This window comes from Cricetulus griseus, chromosome 2 (genome assembly GCF_003668045.3).
Source record: "Cricetulus griseus strain 17A/GY chromosome 2, alternate assembly CriGri-PICRH-1.0, whole genome shotgun sequence".
In the NCBI taxonomy this organism is placed as follows: domain Eukaryota; kingdom Metazoa; phylum Chordata; class Mammalia; order Rodentia; family Cricetidae; genus Cricetulus; species Cricetulus griseus.
Window position 1 is genome coordinate 138,405,582 of NC_048595.1, and position 18,280 is coordinate 138,423,861.

The following is an 18,280-nucleotide window of genomic DNA, read 5'->3' on the forward strand; positions in this document are numbered from 1 at the left end:
GAGGTGGGGGGCCCATTTGTGTTGGAGTGTTGAGTGGCTCGACTTGCTCAAGTCTGACACAGCACACAACAGCTGTGACACCATGAGTACAATGAGTCCTGTCACATTCGAAAGATACTGTTTCACTGTGGCTGTGGTCCTCTTTCCCAGCCTCTGGCTCTTACAGTCTCCCCCCTCCGGCTTCAGAGATTGTCCCTGAACAGCATGGGATGGGGTGTGACATAGATGCCCACCCCCCTCCACTTTGGCTGAACATGCCTCGGACACTTACTCTCTGTACTTTGACCCATTATCAGTTTCTATACTGACTGCCTTCAGCTGCACAAATAAACTCCTCTGATGAGGCTGGAGAGCTTCACTGGTCTATGTGTATAGAAATAGGAGCTTGGAGGGCGAGCATCAGTTTCTACAATCAAATGCTTCAATACGGTACAATCCGGAGATAAAGTAATCTGATATTTACATGGTGAGGATGAGAATAGGAAAATTTTATTTTACATGATTAAACCATCTGTTTCTATAATGGCAGGAAACTATATAAACACTGCAATTCATAACATAGTGGTCTCAAATCTGGGCTAAGCATTAGGTGGAATGACAGCGTGTGCAGGGCAGGGTAGAGAGCACAGAGTGTGACTGTTGAAACAAAGTCTACTGTAAAGTTAGGCAATGCAACATGGGCTAGGGCTCCCAGAAGCACCCCAGAAGTATTGTGCATTTGATAGTGAATTAATTTCAGTCATTGTGTGTTCAGAAACTGTGTACTGGGCTAAAAAGGCAGCTCAGTTGGTGAAGCGCTTGAGGGAACTTTAACTCGAACCCCCAGAGGGAACTGAAGGTATAAAAGCTAGGCTCAGCGGCTCACTTGTAACCCCAGTGCTGAGGGGTGAATACAGGCAGCTCCTCAAGCTTGCTGGCCAGCCAACCTAGTCTAAGTTCTAAGTTAGTGAGAGACCTTGCACCAAAAGATAAGTGGGTGATACCTGAGAAACAGCACCTGAGTTACCTTCTGGCCTCTACTATACACATGAGCCTTCATGTGCACACGCCCAAGTCCCCACACACAATAATATACACACAAAAAAGAAACTCTTTGCTATCGCTAACTTATCCCAAATTGATTTTTCCTGCATGTTTTGTGACTGCAGCAAAGAGCTACAAATTAATCCATGTGTATTGATTGTACTAAGACTTTGTCTCCAGGCAGTGGGCATAGCTCTGCAGGTAAGGACAGCTGCCCAACTGAGCCTGAGGACCTGAGTTTGACTCCCTGGACCCACTTGGTAAAAGCAGAAAACTGACCCCTGCCCTCCACCTGTACATGATGGCATATGCATACCCTCTGTCTTAGTTAGTGCTCTGTTGCTATGAAGAGATACCCTGACCATGAAACTCTTATAAAAAAGAAAGCATTTAATTGGGGCTGGCTTACAGTTTCAGAGATTAGTCCAGTATCATCATGGCAGGAGCATGGCAGAGTGCAGGCAGACATGGTGTTGGAGAGGAGCTGAGAGTTCTGCATCTTGATCCATAGACAGAGGCAGAGAGAGAGATAACTGTGCCTGGCCTGTGCTTTTGAAACCTCAAGTCCCACTCTCAGTGACACACCTCTAACAAGGCCACACCTCCTAATTCTTCTTAAATATAAACTGAATAAAACTTCATTTCAGGGGAACTGGGGAATGTAGTTGTCTTAGGATTTCTATTACTGTGAAGAGACACCATGACCACAACAACTCTTATAAAGGAAAACATTTCTTTGGAGCTGGCTTACAGTTGAGAGATTCAGTCCATTATCATCATGGTAGGAAGCATGGTGGCCTGCAGGCAGATACGGCACTGGACACAGAGCTGGGAGTTCTGCAAGACGGAGACTGAGACTCCGTCTTGGCTTGAACCTCTACAACATCAAAGCCTACGCACAGTGACACACTTCCTCCAAAAAAGCCGCACCTCTTCCAGAAATGCCACACCTACTCCAAGAAGGCCACACCTCCCAATAGTGCCAGTCCCTTTGTACCTGTGAGGCTATTTTCATTGAAGCTACCACAGTGGTGCAGTGGCGGGGCACTTGCCTAGCACGTACAAGCACCTGAGTCCCATCTCAAGCCCTGCAAACATTTAAAAATGCAGTTCAGGACATGTGATGACAATAATTCCGTGACACCTGCTGTAATGAGTGATTGCCTCTGATTCGGGTCTGCTGGTTCCCGCCCATTATGTCGCTAAGGCATCATGGTCATCTGTAAGGGGTGCCATTACTATTCCTATTCTGTGATCAAGGGCACTGTGGTTGACAGGGTAAGTCCCACATGGTGGCCTCAGTCACTATGCTGGGAGGCTTTTGAAAATGCTAAACCCTCATTGAAGAGTGTTGTGTGATTGTGTGTGCTGGGGTGAAGACTGGCTTCTGGAGCAGATTCCAACTCCTTGATTCACTGGAACTTTCTGTAACTTGGAGAGTATGAGTAACATCCATTCTAGGGGATTAATTACATGCCTCAGATAGCACCTTACCCTACTAAGCGCATAGTTAATATTAGCCACTGCCAGGGTGACCCCAGTGCCTGTGGGGACCTCTGTGAATGTGATTAAAATAAGCAGCAAAGCTTGGTTCTCGTGAAGAAATGGAAGGAGTCTGAGCTTGTGAAGCTCTTCACCAGCCAGGAAAGTCCCAGAATGGAGAATTCGGTTGTCAAAACCATGAGGAGCTGTTATGTTTCTAATGAAGGAAAGAATGGGGGGGGGTGACAAGAAAGCAAGAAAGTAACCATGGGTAGGTTTGCTTGCATTGTGATGTGGCGTCCTCTCCTTTCTGTAGAACTCCATGAAGGTGATGTTCAAATGCCTTTGGAAAAACTGTGGCAAGGTGCTGAACACGGCAGCAGGCATCCAGAAGCACATCCGGGCCATCCACCTTGGGTAAGGTAGCCAGGGGTAGCCTCCCCTTGGAGCCAGAGGTAGCCTCCCAGCGTGGCCCCAGGACCTAGGCTGTCAGACATTGCACACTGCACTGTGCCTCAGACTCTTCCTGATCCCTGGTAAAGGTGGACTCTACTATAGGCAGCCACCAAGTGACCCGGCTGCAGAGCCTCCCTAAACTACTTTCTGAGTCATGGTAGGTAAGTCCTCACTCTGATCCCTAGGTCCTCCTAAAAATGATTAGTCAAGTCAGTATTACCTCTGAGGGTCGAAGATAAACTGTGCAAAAGACACAAAGTGTAAAACACACCACAAGGGTACCTGTCCTGGGAGCTGGGAGCATACATCAGGGGGCCCTTGAGCCCCTGATGTCTGTAAAATGAGGTATGCACTCTTTTTGCAGTGGCTGATATTCATGACTTAGAACCTTGCAAGCTACTGTCACTCTAGGAGAGTCCCTACCCCCAAAGACAGACGGGGGAAAAAAAAAGTCATCACATCTTCACACCTTGGATGACGAAGCCAGATGGGATGGACAGGCTCAGTCTGTTGCTCAAATAATCCGTTTTCTTCAGAGGCTGTAAGAACCTTCCTACAGACAGACAAAGTGGAGGTTAGGAGCGGGCAGCCAGGCTCACAACCATGGCATGGTGAGTTAACTGTTCATGCTTTGGTCCTGAGTCTGTCTTGTCCCCAGGTATCTGAGGTTTAGAAGGGAGGCTGTCACCAGTGTGCAAAGGTAAATGTCAACACCTCCGTAGGTCTGTGTGCTCAACACAGAAGGGTTCCTTTAACAAAATAAATGTGGAGGAATAAGAGTCACCTTAGCCAGAAGGGCTCACACTCAGGAAGTGTGTACTCTGAAGATGGTATAGGCAGATCATAACAAAGGGCTCTATGGTGACTGCAGTCAGTGCCCAATTAGTGGCTCTGAAGAGGAGCACAGAAGTGGCTCCCTAAGTCTTCAGGCAGATGTCTGGAATATACCAAATCTTTGTAAAGCAGGGTTGCCCATAAGGTCACCAAGCAACAAGTGAGGCCGGGCTGTGCTACCCTGGGTGCAGGCACTGCCTGCATGTTCAGGAGATATCACAGTACTGCAGCACCCCCTGTCCCCCCTCCCCTGGAGTGAGAAGTCCTATACAGCCTGCCCTCAGATCTCACTGGTTAGACTGACATGAACAGCTCAGAGCAATCTAAAGGCTTCAAAAGAACTTGCCAACAAGCCCTGCTGAGCAGGCACCTATGTTCTGTGTATGAATACTTACAGACTGTGAAAGCATCCAGGATGCTGCATTCACAGTACATGGGCAACACTCAAGGGTCATCCACTGTTGGCTTCCTTAAGATCCCTTTTAACCAGCCTGCTCTTACAGTCACCTTGGTGAATTGCAGTTCACCATCCTGCCAGCCATTGCATGGGAAAGGACCTCCTGAAAGTCTACGGGACCTCAAGCAAGCCCTGAACCTGTGCTTTCTCGGGGACTGGGAGGAACTGGGGGCTTCACCTTATTCCATGAGCCCAGTTGTGCCACTGTTGGACACTGGGCGTGTTAGTAAGCAGTGGCTGGGGAGGCATGTCAACCACACCCAAAACAACATGTCCTGTATCGGATGAAATTTCAGACATACCACATAGTCTTAAAAAGTGCACAGTTTTTCTCCATGTCACTCAACTTCTCAGTCCCCGGTCTTCAGGGGCTGACCCTCATCTGTCCCCCTGGAGAATTCATGATTTCCCTCAGGTCTGGGTGCTATTAGTAGCAGTTGGCAACCAGCAGCAGCTCCGCCTGCCTGTGACTGGAAAGGAAGCAGGGACAGGAATAGAACAGGCACTCATTCCTTGTTCCACTCCCTGGGGTCCTCAGTGGCATGCCTGTCAGAAAGCCAAGCCCCACGTGACTTGCTATGGTGCAGAGACAGCTCTGCAGATGCCAGCACTGTGAAGTTTAGAGGAAATGGAGCGAGGCTGTGAGACACTCATCTGGCCAAGCCGGAAGGCTGAGGGAGAACACTTTATTGTGGGTCTATACAGGGATTCTTAAAGGGGAAACAAGTTTTCAGTCAGCAACATTTAGCTAGTGCCACATGTGTCATCAACTGAGGGATGCCCGTGGCTCTCAGCCATTCCAGAGAGTCAGGTTCTGGGTACATAGTTCTTGGGAAATTAGCAAGACTGGTAAATGTTGAGTCATGGCAGTTACTTAGCTCAGAACTTTCTGTGAGAAAGCACAATTTCCTCCCACTTAAAGAAGTTTAAAGGCCCTGGGATAATAGTCTCCTAGTGGGATTGGCGAGGGATGCTCTGGAGCTTAGTTCCTGTGCTCAAGTATGTTAACTTCCTGTGTCAGGTACATTAACGAGCTCTCCACAGTTACTCCATCATAAAGAAGTATCCATGCATATTCATATGCTTATTGTACCATCCGATAAAGAAGGATTCTTGTGATCCCATGTTATAACTTAAGACACTAAGGCAAGGTACAGGACCATGTTGGGCTGCCAGAATCACATTCAGTGTGTCAGCCTGAAAAATCCAATTCCAAAAAGTGTGATGTCACCCGCCACGCCACAGCAGCCTCTGTACCACTCATCTGTGCTGCATTTGGTAGGCACCTACTGAGTGCCAAGTCTGCTGATTCTATGTGGAGAGGTACAGAGACCAACAAAAGGCAGCCCTGGAGAGCCAGAGTCATAGTGAGAAGACGGAGAGGTTTTTCAGAGCCCAAAACAGGGCTGGAGAGATGGCTCAGTGAAAAGTTTTCTGAATAAGCACTGATACCCAGGAAATGGAGGTGCCCTCTTGGGTTCTAAGTTTCATTATTAAAATAATTTAAAAAACAAACTGAACTGGAAGCTTGAGGACTATTTCATTAGAATTTAAAATGACCCAGGACAGGCAAGTTGTAAATCTCAGCAGCTGCCTAGAGAAAGTGAATGGAGAAGAGGAGGATTAAAAAACAAACAGAAACCATGTCATTTAAGTCAGTGTGGATGACAGCCTCCTGGGAGCAGGCAGCCTCATAGTAAAGAGGAAGACTCCAGAGGAAGAGTGAGGGAGCCCAGTGTACAGAAAAGGCATACGTAGTTTCTGCATCTAATGAAAGAGGAAAAAAATAAAGGGGGAAAGTCAGGATTCAGAAAGGTAGGTAGACCCAGTAGACCTTCATTGTGGCTTGTATGGACTGAACTCATGTGCAGGAATTCTGGAAGGAAAAGTGCAGTATTCCACTATAAGTCTGGATGTGGTGGAGCAAGCTTTCAGGAGGCAGAGGCAGGCAGATCTCTGTGAGTTTGAGTCCAACCCACTCTACATAGTGAATTCTAGGACAACTGGACTATATAAAGAGACCCTGTATCCAGGAGGGAGGGAGGGAGGGAGAGACGGAGGGACGGAGGGAGGGACGGAGGACGGAGGAAGGAAGGAAGGTCTTCAAAGGAATAATTGTTCCATTCACCTCCTTTACAAGGTTCAAGGCAAGCCTTGCAGCCTTATGTTTATTGTATTTATCCTGCAACACTCAGCTATTTGGAAGTCCTCTTTGACTTCTGCTATGATTTAAACATGCCACCACCAATACTGTTTGAGGGTAATGTGATTTTCAAACTCTTATGCTAATGGTATTTGGAAAGGGGGTCTTTGGGAAGCAATCAGAATTAGAAGGCAAGAGGATGTGGGGGCATGGTGGCACTAGTGGTTCTGAAAGAGAAAAGCAAGTTAGCGGATTTGGTTTGTCTGACCGTATCAGGTTCAGACATAGTGAGGGAACCCTCACCAGATGTTGAACAGATGTCTACACTGTGGTCATAGATTCAGCATCCAGACAATGAGCCAAATAAACTTTCATTCCTTTCACTTACTTGGCATCAGGTATTACACCACAAAAAAATAGAGTAAGACTTCTTAGAGCAATCTTTCTACCATCTACCTACCTACCTACCTACCTGTCAACCTACCCATCCATTCATCCATCTACCTACCTACTTATCCATCTACCCATCCATCCACCTACCTACCTATCCATCCATTTGCTAGTCTGAGAATCATTATTGATACTATATTACACATAAAACATTCTACCTCCTAATAGGAACAAAATATAGACTCTTCCTTGATGGAAATTTTTGTTTTGGGAGGGGGTTATTTTATTTATTTGGTTGGTTGGTTTGGTTTGGTTTTTGGTTTTTTGTTTGTTTTGTTCTGTTTTGTTAGACAGGGTCTCTGTGTAGCCCTGGCTGTCCTGGAACTCACTCTGTAGATTAGGCTGGCCTCCAACTCAGAGATCTGCCTGCCTCTGCCTCTGCCTCTGACTCCCCAGTGAGTGCTACAATTAAAGGAGTGGGCCACTACCACCAGGCTTGATGGAACTTTTATAGTTAAGAGGCAGACAAGAAATCCCTAACAAACAGCTATTTAGTATATGAGGTTTTGCTAAGTCCCAGTAAGAAAGATTAAGCAATATTTGGGAGTCCTTAATTGAGGTCAGTGAGGGGGTGGTACTGATCTTTACACAGGATGCTCAGAAGAAGTGACAGTCAAGCAGACACCTGCATGCTGGGGCTTTGGAGGAAAGCACAGAGCCTACAGGGGGTGGGCATGGTTAAGTCATAGCAGAAGCCAAGGAGGACCTCCAAATAGCTGAGTGTTGCAGGATAAATATGATAAACATAAGGCTGCAAGGCCAACAGAAATGTGAGTATTCCAGGTTGAGGGGAAATATCCCATCAAGATGGAGGCAAATGGACAGATTGTTTAGCTTTGCTCTCTCCCTCCCTAGGCGAGTTGGGGAGTCTGACTACAGTGATGGAGAAGAGGACTTCTACTACACAGAGATCAAGCTCAACACAGACTCAGTGGCTGAGGGCCTGAGCAGCATGGCCCCACTTTCGCCCTCCCAGTCCCTGGCTTCACCACCTACGTTTCCTGTCCCAGACTCCAGCCGAACAGAAACTCCTTGTGCCAAAACAGACACCAAGCTGATGACACCGCTGAGCCGCTCAGCACCTACCACCCTCTACCTCGTGCACACTGACCATGCTTACCAGGTAACTCAATAGAGTCCTTGTTCAAAAGCAGTAGCCCTCAGGCCTGGGACTGCAAGATAACTCAATAAAACAGCACCATGCATGGCAGCCAGTAACTCAGTTGTTTTTTTGTTTTTGTTTTTATGTTTTGTTTTTTTTCTATTTTTCCTCTTAGTCATGATCTCAAGCCATAAGTGATGGCTTGTGCCTATAATCCCAGCACCCAAGAGGCTGAGGCAGGCCTATAGAGTTTAAGGGCAGCCTAACCTACACAGTAAAGACCCAATCTCTAAAGCCAAACAACAAAAGGGTCTGGTGGCCCAGGGCTGTACTCTTGGTTACTCAGGAGGCTTAGCAGGAGGATCACAAGTTTGAAGCTTGCTGGGGCAACAGAACACATCGATGACCATCCTGGGCAATTTGGTGATTCCCTGCCATAAAAGGCAAAGCAAAGGGGTTGGAATGTAGCTTTGTGTCACTACACAAAGTACTTGCCTTATTTGTTTAGTCTTGAGCACCACTGGGGGGGAAAGTCATGATCTCATTCAAATGGACCCTACATATTATTCTTGGGCTCCCAGAGCCAGCTGAAGATCCATTCCCTTAGGGGTTGTTAAAAGGATAAGAATCGGAGCTTAGAAAGATGGCTCAGTGCTTAAGAGCATTGCCTGTTCTTTCAAAGGTCCTGAGTTCAAGTCCCAGCAACCACATGTTGTCTCACAACCATCTGTAATGAGATATGGTGCCCTCTTCTGGCCTGCAGGCATATATGCAGGCAGAACACTGTATACATAAAAAAATAAATCTTTTTTTTTTTTTTTTTTTTTTTTTTTTTTAGGAATAAAAATCCTTAGCAGTGTAAAGCCCTCAGATTAGTGACTGGCATAGCTTACAAGTGTCCAATACATGAAAATTAAGCCAAGAATGGCATCACATACCTTTAGTCCCAGTATCTGGGAGGCAGAAGCAAGGATCTCTGTGAGTTCAATGCCAGCCTGATATTAAGTTCCAGGTCAGCTAGAGCTACTTACCAAGATCCTGTTTCAAATAGGTGAAGTCAAGGGGCCAGCATGGAGCAATGATAGAAATCCTGTACTTTGTAGCTGGGGTCTCAGAATCTCCTGCTTCTAAGTAGGTAACTAACCCTCTCAGAGTACAGGTGGCTGTCAGTGTTCCCCAACTCAACAGTGTCAGCACCCCCAGAAGGTGTTTCAAATGGAAATTCTTTGAGCACTACCCACATCAACCTACTGAGTCATAGCTGGGACCCCAGAAGCCTAAGGGCTTAGAAATAAGTCCTCCAAATGTAGGCTGAGGCTACACCAAGAATTGCAGCTACCTCAGGCAATTTTATAAAAATCTTCCTTGCATTTCTGAAGTTACATTCCCCTACCTATTTTATAAAAAAATCCAAATAACTGTATATTATCAAATTAAATTAAATTGAAATAATCACTTTAATCATTCTGATAGTTTACGTGACTGTCTACTGTGATTTTCCACTCATAACCACTTGGAGCTGGTAGGTGTGGTATCTCAGGCCTTTAATCCCAACACTCCAGAGGTGGAGACAGCCTCGACAATGTAACAAGTTTGAGGCTAGTCTAGGTCACATGAGACCCTGTCTTTAAAAAAAAATTAAAAAGCAAGAAAGGGGGACTACTATGAACATTCTCTGTCTATAGCTTTTTTACCTTTCATTTTACCTCAGAAGTGTTATTATTGAGTCACCTGGAACATGAATGAAGAGTTTATTGCCAAAGTATGTCCCAGTGGGGCCAGGTACAAAACCACTGTAATTAGCTGAAATAGTTGTAATTTGGAAACACACACACACACACACACACACACACACACACACACACACACACACCCCTAAGCCTAATTTACAGAGTTGACTTTTGTCATCTCAGTTATATTTATTTGTTCAATTTTAAAGCTTTTAAATTTTCTATTAAATTTTTATTTTGTGTGTGTGCATACATATGTGTGTGCATACATATTTGACACATTGCACATGTGTAAGTCAAAAGACCTTCCACTCTGTGGACCTGAGGATTGAACTCAGGTCTTCAGGCTTATCAGTAGGCACGTTTACCTGCTAAACCATATCACTAGCCAGGTCTCTAAGCATGTTCATAGTACATGGTTATGCAATGCATATCACTGTATCCATTTTCTTAGAACCAACCTTTACATGTGAGCTGTCTTATGGGAAAAGCAATGAGAATTTTAGTGCATATCACTAAGTCACACTAAAGTATTTATAGCTTACGTGTACCCATTTCCAAATTTATTGTTCAGGTATTTATTTCCTAATTTGATAGTCAAGATTTACTTGCATAGGTCCAAAAATAGGTATATGCGATTCAATTTCAGAAAGGCCATTTCCTATACCTCAAGTAGATTGTTTATATGTATATTAAAGGCTTATTTGTGGCTACTCTCTTTGACCCTGTTTAGTCTCCGCCTTTTAGCATACATTACTGAAGCAGCCCTGCCTGTCCCTGCAACCCAGCTTTGGTAATGAGAGCTAAGACACTGTGGACAGTCACTCTTTCATACATTCTTTTTTGTTTCCTGTCTCATAGGCCACACCCCCAGTGACTATTCCGGGATCTGCTAAGTTCACCCCCAATGGCAGCAGTTTCAGCATTTCCTGGCAGTCACCTCCAGTCACTTTCACCGGCATTCCCGTAAGTACCAAAACATGGCAAGGTGAACCAAGCCAAGTGTACATTTAAAGAACAGGTCGTAGACTCAGACACGAAAAGGATGAAAAGCCAAAAAGTACTACCTGTTTCTTTTCTTTTCTTTTTTGAGATGGTCTGTCTCAAGTAGCCCAGGTTAGCCTTGAACTCTTTTTTTGGTTTTTGGTTTTTGGCTTTCCGAGACAAGGTTTCTCTGTGTAGCTTTGGAGCCTATCCTGGTACTCGGCTCTGGAGACCAGGCTGGCCTCAAACTCACAGAGATCTGCCTGCCTCTGCCTCCCCAGTGCTGGGATTAAAGGCGTGTGCTACCTGAACTCTTTATAGTCAAGGATGGCCTTTGAACTGCTGATCCTCTACTTCCCCATGCTGGTATTACAGGCGCACACCATCACATCCAGTTTCCAAAGGCATGTGCTTCTTTTTTTTTTAGATTGATTTTTTTTTTTTTAATTTTTATTTGTCTGAGTATTTTGCTTGCTTGTATTTCTGTGCACCACATTTGTGCAGTGCTTGTGGAGACCAGAAGGGGACATCAGATTCTCCTAGAACTGGAGTTACAGATGGATGTGAGCCACCATTTGGGTGCTGGAAATCAAACCCAGGTCCTCTCTGGAAGAGCAACCAGTACTCCCGATCGCTGAGCCATGACTCCAACCCCAGGTGTATAGTTCTGAGTGACATTTGGAGACTCATCAGCAAGCTGTCTTGTGATCTAGATGGGTGCTGCTTCTCTGGGCAAAGATGTTTTGACTGACATTTTAGAAAACTAGAAGAGAGTGTTATTTGTTGAGGCTGGAAATGTATTTTGTGTTGATGCTATAGTTATATTTCCAAAAGACTGTGGAATTAGCCGTGTGATTCACACTTTGTACAGAAAGGCTGATGTTTACCTTCACAAATTACTTCATGAATTTTGTTAGCTTGACATATTGTCCTGGAGTTGTACTATTTTAAGATCCAAAAATTAGATAACTTGAAATCACTTTTTTCTTTCAAAGCCTGAGCAAAAAGAAAAAAAAAAAAAAAAGTTAATGAATGCTGCAATTGCAGCCACATTTAAGTAGTAAATAAAAATTAACACTAAGTATTAAATGATTATGATAAGTCACTGTGGATTAGCTTGGTTCCTAACAGTTCATTTTAAAACATTCTGGGTTTTACATGGTTTCTCACAGAGCACCAAGAAGCCTACCTTCACAGTAGCTGTCCTCACAGCAGGCGCGAATCCTGATAAGGTTCAGAACTGGCCTCACAATAGCAGATGTTAAAACCTTACTTTTCTTTCCTACCTCACCCCTCCCACACTTACACAGACACCCCACAAAAGCAACTCCTTGGCAAGTTCCAGAGCTCCCCAGCTTATACGGATGAGTAACAGGGCCAACTGTGTTGTACTCTGCCCGTGCAGATTTACCAAAGAACATAAAAAGAAGTCGCTGACAGTGGATTGCCTCCTGCTGACAGCACTAGGGGTAGTAGCTTCTAGATAATACTCTTGTGAATTTTAAACACTTCCATAAATATGGAATAATTACTAAAACCACTGAACAGTGGTGGCCCCTGGCCATGCTTAAGGAGTGACGCTGGACATTCTTGTGTTAGTTTTGTTGGTGACACAAACATTGATCCACTCATGTGACCATTGGATATGAGCCATTTCCTCTGAGGGTTTTCCCTTGATAGACATAAAAAATGCCCAGAGTGGCTTGCTGTTTGCCATTTGCCATTAACCCATCTGTGATGGCTAGTGTTGCCAATTTAACAGAATCTAGAATTACCTTGGAGACAGGCCTCTGGACATGCCGCTGGGAGATTATCTTGTGTTAATGGCTGGCACCATTTCCTGGCTGAGAATCTAGACACTATAAATGGAGAAAGGGAACTAGACTAGAGAAGAGCATGCGTTCATCACTCCCTGCTTCCTGATTGTGGACACAATGTGTTCCCTCCTTCAAGTTCCTACTGCCTTGAATTCCCCCATCACAATGGAGTGTAACCTTGAACTGTGGACCAGAGTATAATAAAGTCTTTCTGGAGTATTTCATTCCAGCAACAGAAAAGATGCCTTTTTTTATAGCCTAGTGTATTTAGTTACTTTCCCTATTGCTGTGACCAAATACATGACAAAAGTAACTTAAGGAAGGAAGGAATGGTTTATTTAGTCTCACGTCCACCGTGGTGTTAGTGGGTGTGGCAGGTGACTAGCCACATTGTGTCCACAGTCTGAAGCAGAAAGAGATGGATGCTGGTGTTCTATTTGCATCCATCCTTTTTCAGCCAGTGTCCAGGCCACAAAATGGTGCCACCCACATTCAGGGTAGGTCATCCACCTCCCTTATGCCTTTCTGGAAAGCCATTCCAGAAACACCCAGAGGTGTGTATTCTAGGTGATCCTAAAGCCTGTCAGGTTGACAATGAGATTAGCCACCATCACACTTGGAGTGAAAGCTGTAATCCTGATTCCAGCTACAGGCTGACACTATGATAGTTCCTTAGTCCCTGCCTTTAACATAGGAAGACTTTCCAAGCACATAGGCCATTCTGATCACCTGGTATAAAAATAAGGATAGCGTGAGACAGAGAACTTCAGATGTCTTCATCACTCTCATGACCAGGCAAACTATTGTTTCTTCCACTGCACTCTGTCTGATGTTCAGAGTTGAATGTAAGGCCTTGTGTACAAGACAGATGCTCCACTGTGAAGCCACATCCCTCTTCCCACTTGTTATTCTGATACATGATCTGACTTAGTTGTTCACACTACAGCTCGGGCAAGTATTGAATTTGCTACCTTGCCTCCGGCTCCACCATGCCTCATTCTGCCATGCCTCGCTCCACCATGCCTAGCTAGCTCCACCATGCCTACCTCTGACATGCCTAGCTTCTGCTGTGCTTTTTTTTTTTTTAATTAAACCGTCATAGAGACATCATTCTGGGTTTTAACCAGCTGTCTGTCCTCCCATTTCCTAAAAGTCTTTGTAGGATGCAAGCCAGGATTCCTTATGTTGTTTGTTTTCCAACAATGAAATCTTAGAACTCTTCCATGAATACTCTAGCTGTCTCTACCCCCAATCTCAATCCTCCCACTTTTTTTTTTTTTTTTTTTTTTTTTTTTACAAAAAAATCGTTTCATTTCTATGTTTGTTTCCAGGGACATTCCAGCAGTGAGACTGCACATCGATGCAGTATCTGTGTTAACTGAAAATTCTATCTCCTGTGGCTGTTTCTTATTTATTCTTTTCATTTTGACAAGTGTCTTCCTCGGTTGTTCTATGCCTTAGTGTTTCAGGCAGGGTCTCTGAACCTGGAGCTCACATATTTAGTTAAATTGGCTAGTTGGTGAGCTCCAGGGATCTGCCCGGCCCCTACCTCTAGCACCAGGTTACAGATGTACTTTATGTCACTGTGTCCATTTTACATGGTTGCTGGCTTCCACGCTTAGGTCCTCATGATATGCCCCTGGCACTTTAACAACTGAGCCTCTCCCAGCCTCCGCCTCCCATTTCTAATTTATTCTTAGACCAGAGAATTTCCAGTCTCTGGTTTGTAATCTGCTTTGGCCAAGACTTAGATAAACACTTCAACAGTCAAATTTGCCATTCCTATTTTAAGGTTCTGGGTATATTTTTAAAAGCTTTGTTTGACTCTAGAAAGACAAGAGTGAAGCACACAGAATATTCCTTATGCTCTGAGCTCCCTGCCAGTGCTTTCAAAGAAAACAGAGTCGGATGCCTGCTGTCCTATGGCCCCTGGAAGTGGGCTTTCTGAGAACAGTCCATCTCGAAGCTGCAGGATTGCCATGTCCTGACTTATGCCAACCAGTGGCTCATCCTAAACCCTAGGAAATAGGGAGCCAGGCAGAACCTAAGGACATGGAGTTCCCACTCTGAAATGGTATGACAGCTTTAGATAGCAACTCTCTTTAAATCATAAAGAACATTAGGATGGGGCTGCCTAAAATTTCCCAACAGAGTGGTTTCTGCATTATAAAAATCTCTGTCTTTGTGCTCCCAAACAGATGCCCAGAGGTTGTCATCCTGAGTTACAGGTGTCTTTCCTCCTTCATCTTTGAGATTTGGTGTTGAAGAGAGCCCTGGGGACACTTCCTAGAGAAGTACCTCAGAGCAGTCCCCATTCTACAGGCTTTTGCTTCTTACCTTTGCGCTGGATTTTTTGAGTCCCAGGGTCAGATCCCTTCCTAAAGCATGGCCATGACTCCTATCTGTAGACACCACTGCCCTTCCATGCAGGCCTTTCTAGCCTGAGCTGGGGAGTGTGCAGGAGGAACAGGCCATATTTAATAACAGCTTTCCTTACTTGTCTTGTCCTGGTAGCTGGCCTCTACTCTTCTACATCTACAAAATGCCTTTCTCTGTTGTTTTGACTGAAAACTAAGAGCCCTTGGCCCCCTTCATCTCAAGCCATTACAACAAAATTGCATAGACTGGGCAATGTAATCAGCAGCCGTTTTGAAACTGCAAGTCCAACATCAAGGCGTGGACTGTTTACTTTTGATGAGGGCTGTCTCCTGGTTTGGAGATGTCCACCATTGAAGCTGTGTCTTCACCTGGCTTTTCCTTGGTGTGTACAGTCAACAGTGAGAGAGAAGGAAGTAGACGTGGGGGGTCAGAGAAGGTACACATGCATGCCAGCCCCCTGGTATCTAGTCTTGTTGAGGAGCGTGCGTACGCACATGTGTATGTCTGTTATGGTATCTCTTCTTATAACAGCACTAATACTTTTGGATCAGGGCCCTACCCTTATGACCTCATCTAACCTTAATTTCTTGAAGGGTTTATCTTTCAGCACATCCAGACTGAAGATTTAAATTTCCAACATAACATTTTAGGAGAAGTGGGGAGGCCAGGCATGCTGATATATGCCTCTAGTCCCAGCACTTGAGAGGTAAAGACAGAAAGATCAAGAGTTCAAGGCCAAGCTCAACCACATAGTAAATTGGAGGATGGTCTGAGCTACATTTTCCCAAAAGTGGAGGGGAAGTGAGTAGAAAGACCATGGTTCATTTGGGGTTCAGATATGAGTGACATGCCCTCACAGCTCATGTGTTAGATCACTTGGTCCCCACCTGGTGATGTTTTAAAATGTTATAAAACCTTTAGGAGGTGGAGCCTAGCTGGAGGAAGAGGGTTGCATGGTGGATGACATCCCTAACTGTAAGCCAGGATAGGTGTCTCCTGTGAGTCATTTCTGTCACTTATTCTGTCCCAATCACAAAAAAAGTAACTAGTGAAAAATGCTTGGGCTTTGTTTTTTATTGCCTAGAAACAGGGTTTTAAATGCCACTGAGATATTATTCCAGTCAATATAAGAGAGAGGACCACAAAGAAATTTCTCTAAAACATATACAGAAGGGCATGACAAATCTATATTATTGCTCCCATGTGAGGCACAGTTAAAATCCCTGTTTCTAGCATACATGAACTCTGACCACAAGCCAGGCACATGACCTTTCTAAAGCAATCTTGTGTTGCTCAGCACAGTGCCTGGCATGAGGCTAACTCAAGATGCTTACTCTTATTACTGCTGTTATTACTGGGAAACAGCAAAGTCAGACTTCTGTTTAAAAGTGCTCCATATAGCTCAAGAAGCCTCACTACCTGAGAGAGATTAGCCATGATTTCAAAAACTATCATTTAGAGTTCTTTAAACTCACTGGAAGTCATAGCGACTCAGTAAGCATGTTGTGGTCGCATAGCCTAATAATTGTGTTTATTTACAAATAATAGCATATTTTTGTACTACTATCCATAGAAGTATAAAGTATATTTTACACATAGTGTATTTTACACTATGTGTAAAATATACTTCGAGGTAGACTTTTGAGAAAGTTTAAGATAGGAAACAAAGATTAAAATGTAGAGAGCTAGGCTAGAGTGATGCCTCAGTGGGTAAACCAATTGCCACATAAGCCTGACAAACTTGAGTTCTGTCCCTGGACCCACATGAAGGTGGCAGCAGAGAGTGGGCTACCGCTATAACAGTCCTGACCATGTTGGTGTTGAGGGAAGGAGTGGGGAAGTGTTTGATCACAGAGCTGGAAAAGCCACCGTGTGCTCTGAACTTGACAGGCTTTTCTGTGGGCATTCAGAAGATAATAATGATGAGAGAAAGGCTACCTGCAGGAGCTCATCCCCACTGTGGGGGGTCTGGGACAAGGTAAATGACATTAATGGGCAGGATCTGCCTAACCTGCTCAGCTTAGCACCTCACACCAGCTGCAAGCCTTCATGCTTTGAGCTCCGGAGATCCTGGCCTTGCCTGTTTAACATTCATTTAACTCCTGCAGCTGAGGACAAAACAGTTCTCCTGTGTTTATGCTCAAGGACCATTGCCCACACCACCAAGGCCTAATGAATGCGTGGAAGGGAGAGTCCACCCATTCAACCTGATTTTCCTTGTGTTCACCAGGTGTCTCCAACACATCACCACCCAGTGGGCTCAGGAGAGCAGAGACAGCATGCCCACACGGTCCTGTCCTCCCCACCCAGAGGGACGGTCAGCCTAAGGTATGATTGCTTAAAAGGAACCAAGACCTTTTGGTTCTGTGACCTTTTGTAAACTTTCTTCCCATCGTGAAGCGTGTTTGCTTTCATCCCGTGGTTTCCTATCGAGTATCTAGAAAGGGCACTTACAGTTTGTAGGATAGGTAATGGTGGTTGCTGTCCTGCATTAACCACTGTATGACATGAGCAATTTACAGTTTTCATCTAGAGCCAAGAGAGTCCCCAGGGAAGCCTCCAGCCAGGTTTTAGAACACTGGAAAGGAAAAAAAGGCACACTGAAAATTTAGAAGAGAGGTGTTTTATTTTTGTTGTTTGTTTGTTTGTTTGTTTTGCAGGAGGCAGAGTATTTGAGTGGCACAAAATTGTGTGTGTCTGTGTGTGTGGCTGTCATGTCCAACTGTATATCACTTCTGGGGGTCCAAACTTACTCCTCATGCTTTAACAGCAAATGCTTTTCCCAAACCTATCTCTCCAGTCCCTAACTCGTGTATTTACTAAAAAAAAAAATGGCCAGATGAACATTTCCGTGAATGACATTTAGAAACAGCTTAAGTACAGCGGCCAGGGAAATACCGAGCCTACAGAAAGCTCATACTCCATTCTGGGCAGGTTTTTTTTCTTGTCTTTTCCCCCTTGTCTTCTGAACTCTGCCCAGAACCCACCCAGTTCCTGTCCCTGAACACATCTGTGCTGTCTGTCCTACAGGAAGCCTAGAGGTGAAGGCAAAAAGTGCCGCAAGGTTTATGGGATGGAGAACCGGGACATGTGGTGCACCGCCTGCCGCTGGAAGAAAGCCTGCCAGCGATTCATCGACTGAGCCAGGAAGCAGGCTCACCCTAGCCATTCCTGCCTCACCTTCCACTGCAGGTGACAGAAAAACCTCTCCTTCCAAAGGAAGCCATTCAAGGCCCAGGGAAAGCCCTTCCTGGAATTCTGGGAATATAATTCCTTGGTGGAATTAAAGCAAAAAAAAAAACAGCACCTGCACTGCTCTGAGAGCCCAGGCAAGAGCAGTAAGAATGATTTTTTCCTTCAAAAGAAAAGTCAACTTCATTTGCTCTCTGTCTGGTCTCAAAACTGGACTTCTGTAGCAACTTA

The 18,280-nt window shown here is 44.9% G+C and overlaps 1 protein-coding gene across 1 annotated transcript in view; it reads left to right on the forward strand.

The window, feature by feature from the left end:
* Nucleotides 1-17,999, forward strand: part of Znf704 (zinc finger protein 704) — a 174,869-nt gene extending 156,870 nt beyond the window's left edge. Inside the window, exons 5-9 of the mRNA XM_027398773.2 lie at nt 2,822-2,922; nt 7,701-7,968; nt 10,539-10,643; nt 17,088-17,185; nt 17,888-17,999. Coding sequence (XP_027254574.1) covers nt 2,822-2,922; nt 7,701-7,968; nt 10,539-10,643; nt 17,088-17,185; nt 17,888-17,999 — 684 coding nt within the window. The remainder of the gene's footprint in view (nt 1-2,821; nt 2,923-7,700; nt 7,969-10,538; nt 10,644-17,087; nt 17,186-17,887) is intronic.
* Nucleotides 18,000-18,280: the final 281 nt, after the last annotated feature.